The sequence below is a fragment of the Lipotes vexillifer genome, unplaced genomic scaffold (assembly GCF_000442215.2).
Source record: "Lipotes vexillifer unplaced genomic scaffold, Lipotes_vexillifer_v1.1 scaffold704, whole genome shotgun sequence".
Taxonomy (NCBI): Eukaryota; Metazoa; Chordata; class Mammalia; order Artiodactyla; family Lipotidae; genus Lipotes; species Lipotes vexillifer.
Window position 1 is genome coordinate 236,275 of NW_006771640.1, and position 6,246 is coordinate 242,520.

At 43.3% G+C, this 6,246-nt stretch overlaps 1 protein-coding gene across 1 annotated transcript in view; it reads right to left on the bottom strand.

Moving 5' to 3' along the window:
• The window catches only part of UTP18 (UTP18 small subunit processome component), a 37,891-nt gene that overhangs the window by 20,439 nt on the left and 11,206 nt on the right, over nucleotides 1–6,246 (bottom strand). The window contains exons 6-7 of the mRNA XM_007447060.1: nucleotides 5,230–5,355; nucleotides 4,134–4,308 (exon numbers count right to left, since the gene is read on the bottom strand). Of these exons, the coding sequence (XP_007447122.1) occupies nucleotides 4,134–4,308; nucleotides 5,230–5,355 (301 nt within the window). The remainder of the gene's footprint in view (nucleotides 1–4,133; nucleotides 4,309–5,229; nucleotides 5,356–6,246) is intronic.

The following is a 6,246-nucleotide window of genomic DNA, read 5'->3' on the forward strand; positions in this document are numbered from 1 at the left end:
ATGCAAATCAAAACTACAATGAGATATCATCTCACACCAGTCAGAATGGCCATCATCAAAAAATCTAGAAACAATAAATGCTGGAGAGGGTGTGGAGAAAAGGGAACACTCTTGCACTGCTGGTGGGAATGTGAATTGGTTCAGCCACTATGGAGAACAGTATGGAGGTTCCTTAAAAAACTACAAATAGAACTACCATATGACCCAGCAATCCCACTACTAGGTATATACCCTGAGGAAACCAGAATTCAGAAAGAGTCATGTACCAAAATGTTCATTGCAGCTCTATTTACAATAGCCCGGAGATGGAAACAACCTAAGTGCCCGTCGTCGGATGAATGGATAAAGAAGATGTGGCACATATATACAATGGAATATTACTCAGCCATAAAAAGAAACGAAATTGAGCTATTTGTAATGAGGTGGATAGATCTAGAGTCTGTCATACAGAGTGAAGTAAGTCATCACCAAAAGGAAAATACACTGCCACAGAGACAGCTAAAACACAATAACATGCAGAAACTAGTTGCTAGCCACCTACTAAACATCCCATGATGAATGGGAGTCTAATTCTTAACTTTGTGGATCAAAAAGAAGAACCTAAGGGTAAGACAGGAATAAAGACACAGACCTACTGGAGAATGGACTTGAGGATATGGGGAGGGCGAAGGGTAAGCTGTGACAAAGTGAGAGAGTGGCATGGACATATATACACTACCAAACGTAAAATAGATAGCTAGTGGGAAGCAGCTGCATAGCACAGGGAGATCAGCTCGGTGCTTTGTGACCACCTACAGGGGTGGGATACGGAGGGTGGGAGGGAGGGAGAAGCAAGAGGGAAGAGACATGGGAACATATGTATATGTATAACTGATTCACTTTGTTATAAAGCAGAAACTAACAAAAAAAAATTGAAGCTCGACAAAATTTATAACATGGCCTTGAGAAAGAAGATACAGAGCTTTAAAGATGTCAGGTATAAATGTTTCTATGGATTAGGGAACGAGATTTTTTTTTTTTTCTTTTTGGTCACCCCACACAGCATGTGGGATCTTAGTTCCCAGACCAGGGATCGAACCCACGCCCCCTGCATTGGAAGCACAGAGTCTTAACCACTGGACCGCTAGGAAGTCCCAGGAATGAGATTTTTAGGTCAACTGCTGAGCAACTGATAGATAAGAAAAGAATGGCCAATTTAATTAGAATAGAGCCAAATTCCATAGGATGGGAAGTGAACTGGTGCTTAGTTACAATCTTCTAAAAAATTCTTTTAATATTTTAGAACCCTTGAGTTTACAGAAAGAGAAAACTAAGGCTCAGCAATGACCATATGCCTATAAATCAAAATGGCTGCCTGACAAACTAACTGAATTCCCAAATGGTCAAATTCCTTGTGTTTTCCTAGAACAAGACAGCTCCCTTAAGAACTGCCCTTCTGGGACTTCCCTGGTGGTCCAGTGGTAAAGAATCCACCTTGCACTGCAGGGGACAGGGGTTAGATCCCTGATCAGGGAACTAAGATTCCACATGCCTCGGGGCAACTAAGCCCATGCACCGCAACTACTGAGCTCGGGCACCTCAACTAGAGAGCCTGCATGCTGCAAACTACAGAGCCCACGTGCTCTGGAGCCCATGTCGCACGCACCACAACTAGAGAGAGAAACCCCACACGCCATGTCTAGAGAGAAGCCTGCAGGCCGCAAGAGAAGATCCCACATGCCTCAATGAAGATCCCATGTGCCGCAACTAAGACCCGATGCAGCCAAAAATAAAATTAAATAAATAAATAATAAATAAATCTTAAAAAAAAAAAAAGAACTATCCTTCTAGGGACTTCCCTGGTGGTCCAGTGGTTAAGACTCGGTGCTCCCAATGCAGGCAGCCCGGGTTTGATCCCTGGTCAGAGAACTAGATTCCGTGTGCCACAAATAAGAGTCCACACGCCACAACTAAAAGATTCCCGCATGCCGCAATGAAGATCTCGCATGCGGCAACAAAGATCCCACATGCCACAACTAAGACCCGGCACAGATGGATAGATATAGATAAAAGAACTGTCCTTCTAAATGATGCAACAGAAACTGCTTCTGAACTTTGAAATAGTAATCTGTGGTTCTTAACCTTTCTGTGTGCCAGTCTGGTGAAGTGTATGATACCCTTCTCAAAATATGGTTGTTTAAAACTTTCGTAACCAAAGGAAATGCTAAATTTCATTTAGAGACTAGTGAAAATAAAGATGGAATGTTTTTCCTATCCAGCTTCACAGACCCCTGAATTTTGAGAGTCCATGGACCCACCTTTAAAAGCCCTGACAGGTTAGTGGAAGGAACCATCAAAGCGGAATTCTTCAGAATGCATCAATTCTGAATTCTTCATTCTTCAGACTTGCATTTGCAAGAACCAAGAGCTCACATACATGTAAGGCTTGCACATCCTAACTTGTCAGCAATTTTCCCTTGTTCTACTGTCCTTAATTTCGAGTTATTAATACTGTTTTATAATCACGAGAGACTGAGAATTATATTCAATAACATAACACCACAAGAAGAAATACATTTGATTTACCATTACTATTATAATTATCATTATTTCCAAGTTATGCTTATTGAGGAAAGAGAAGGAAAAATATTAAAAGGCAAAGATAAATGCCATGTCTTAGAAGAATCCGGTGATCAGATACACACCCCTGCACACCAGCAGATCCACAGTACACATCACTAACTACTGGATCTCAGCCACCCCTGGTTTGCTTTTCCCAAGAGGATGCAAGGCAAGGAAGGACCAGAGCACATTCCTTTTGATATAACTACTACATGTTGTTTTCTATTTCAGTATGGGGAGACAGTTTAAGGTTTTCCAACTCAAAGGGAAGTCCATGGACCAGTAGCATCAGCAGGATCTGAGAACTTGTTAGAAATGCAGAATCAGGCCCACCTCAGAACAACAGAATCAGAGTCTGCATTTTAACAAGATCCCCAGGTGATTCGTATGCACATTAATGTTTGAGAAGCACCGATTTAAAGCATAAATAGATAAATTAAAACCCCCCTTGGAGGGCTTCCCTGGTGGCGCAGTGACTGAGAGTCCGCCTGCCAATGCAGGGGACACGGGTTCGTGCCCTGGTCCGGGAAGATCCCACATGCCGCAGAGCGGCTGGGCCCGTGAGCCATGGCCGCTGAGCCTGCACGTCTGGAGCCTGCGCGTCCGGAGCCTGTGCTCCGCAACCGGGGGGGGAAAAAAAAAAAAACCCTTGGAAAGAATCACTGAAAGTGTCAGGAACACAGGAAAGGCAAGACCGGGAACACTGAAAATAAACTTCATAAATGTTTCTAAAGTTGGCCTTACTCACTTTTAACCACTAGCAGAAAAAAGGCTGTACAGAGCAACCTGTAACCTTTACAGCCCCACATATGTGCAATTTAACAGGGAGACTGCCAGCAAGCTGTAGCATATGACAATAACACCTCCCAAGATTTATAATGTTAATCCAACCAACTTCATTACAAGGACTTTAGTTCCCAAAGGATTCATGAAGGTCATTATATTTTTGAGGTAATGGGAGTAGGAGAATGTAGAAGAAGAGATAAGGCAGAGGAAAGATAAATTTTCATATGATAAAAAAAGATGTATTATTTAAGTAGTTCATTCTTCAAAATACATTACAGATTCCAAAAGCAGTGCTCTATTTCCTTTAAACGTAAACCAAAATTGTATTATAACAAACAGCAGAAGAACTGGAGGGCACCCAAATTTCAGATCAGAGGAGTGAAATAATTTGTCCAAGGAAGTAGAACCCAGGTCTTCTAGCTCCCAGGCTCATGTTCTTTCTGCTGCAGCAACTGCTAATTTTACAGCCAAGTATTTGCAACTGCTTTTCTGGTCTAGGGGAATATATATTTGCAAATTATGATTTTCTTCCCGTAGGTACTCAGTAAAAAGTCAGTTCACTTTTTCATTCAAACATGTTATCTCAACAACACGACATTTTCCAAATACTAAAACCAAAGAAATCCTTATTTTTAATAATTCTATGGGGAGGAAAAAAAGTGGTTGTAAATACTGTTAAACAAACTCAACTATGGGCTGGGGGGGAGGGAGGTGCAGGTCAGCTATATGTTCACTAGAAACCTTACCTCTTACTTGATGCACAGGAATTAGCTTCCCAGCCAGCATATCATAGACATAAAGAACCTTGCTGTGAGTACTCGTGGCTAAAACCTCTTCTCCATTAGCACTAAAACAAGCTTTAAAGATTGGAAACTTTTCCAAATAGATGCTCTGAATTTTAGGATTTGTTTTTCCATCAACCTATAAGGAAGTACAAAATATTCCTTTTGATTATTTCCACAGACCATGTAAGCTGATTGTAAACACTTTTCACTACAAGTCTTTTTATTAAAATTTATTTATTTATTTTTGGCTGCGGTGGGTCTTCGTTGCTGCACACTGACTTTCTCTAGCTGCAGCGAGTGGGGGCTACTCTTCATTGCAGTGCACGGGCTTCTCATTGTGGTGGCTTCTCTTGTTGCAGAGCATGGGCTCTAGGCACATGGGTTTCAGTAGTTGTGGCACGTGGACTCAGTAGTTGTGGCTCACGGGCTCTAGAGCACAGGCTCAGTAGTTGTGGTGCACAGGCTTAGCTGCTCTGCGGCATGTAGGATCTTCCGGGACCAGGGATCAAACCCGTGTCCCCTCCATTGGCAGGCGGATTCTTAACCACTGTGCCACCAGGAAAGTCCCTACAAGTCTTCATTTAAAAATGCATACCTGGGGCTTGCCTGGTGGCGCAGTGTCTTTCCCTGGAAAGACATTTCTAGGGCATCATGTGAGCAGAAAGGTGCCACTTTAGGTAAGATGGCAAGGAAAGACATTTCTAGGGCGTCATGTGAGCAGAAAAGTAAGAATGAGGGTTTCCCTGGTGGCGCAGTGGTTGAGAGTCCGCCTGCTGATGCAGGAGACGTGGGTTCGTGCCCCGGTCCGGGAAGATCCCACATGCCGTGCAGTGGCTAGGCCCGTGAGCCATGGCCACTGAGCCTGCGCGTCAGGAGCCTGTGCTCCGCAACGGGAGAGGCCACAACAGTGAGAGGCCCGCGTACCGCAAAGAGATCCTGCAGAAGGGAAGCAGTTAGCATCCTTCTTCCGGCCGCTGCAGGGAAAGCCTCAGAGAGGCCAAACCATCAATTCCATTCAAGAGCAGCATTAAAAAAAAAAAAAAAAAAAAAAGCATACCTGAAATAGCGATACAGCATTATCTAGTCCAGCGACCATCACAACCTGTGCACGAGGATGGAACTGCACAGACGAGATCCGAGCAGTAGTAGGACGTTCAGCATTAGCATGCTGGCAGTGCTTCATCTACAGAAAAATAAAGCTGGAATTTTATCAATTCGAATGGGTTAACATTATTTTCTTTAAAGCATGAAGACATTATAAAGTAGTTTACAATGCAGAAGAAAGTGCATTGGAAGAGTAACCAGAAGAGCACAGCTCTGCTACCAACTAGTACCCTAGTACAGTGCTTTACCATACAAGAACCCATTTTTCGGGGGCTTCCTCTACATTAAAAATGTAATTACATAAAAAACACAGTATCATATGATGTTTCCTTTGTAACCCCTGAAGATAATGTTTGTGGTAACTACATTTTCAATGGAGGTGAATTCACCCTATGAGGAGCTAAATGAACTATCTGCACAGGGTGGGGAGAGACAGAATCACTCTGTCTAATAATTTACCAAAATAAGGTCCCCTCTCACCATCTAAATTCGCATGCTACCATTTTATAATGGGGATAATTATGTCAAAGAGAGAATTGTTCATTTGGCATATATTTAACTGAAGCAAGTGCTGGGTAGGCACTTGGTTACCACAATGAACAAGTGAGACACAGTGATGAGTTAGACAGAACTAGAGTAAGCCACTTCAGATAGGATGGCAAGGAAAGACATTTCTAGGGCATCATGTGAGCAAAAAGGTACCACTTTAGGTAAGATGGCGAGGAAAGACATTTCTAGGGTGTCATGTGAGCAGAAAAGTAAGAATGAGGGCTTCCCTGGTGGTGCGGTGGTTGAGAGTCCGCCTACCGATGCAGGGGACATGGGTTCGTGCCCTGGTCCGGGAAGATCCCACATGCCGCGGAGCGACTGGGCCCGTGAGCCATGGCCGCTGAGCCTGCGGTCCACAATGGGAGAGGCCACAACAGTGAGAGGCCCGTGTACCGCCAAAAAAAAAAAAAAAAAAAAAAAA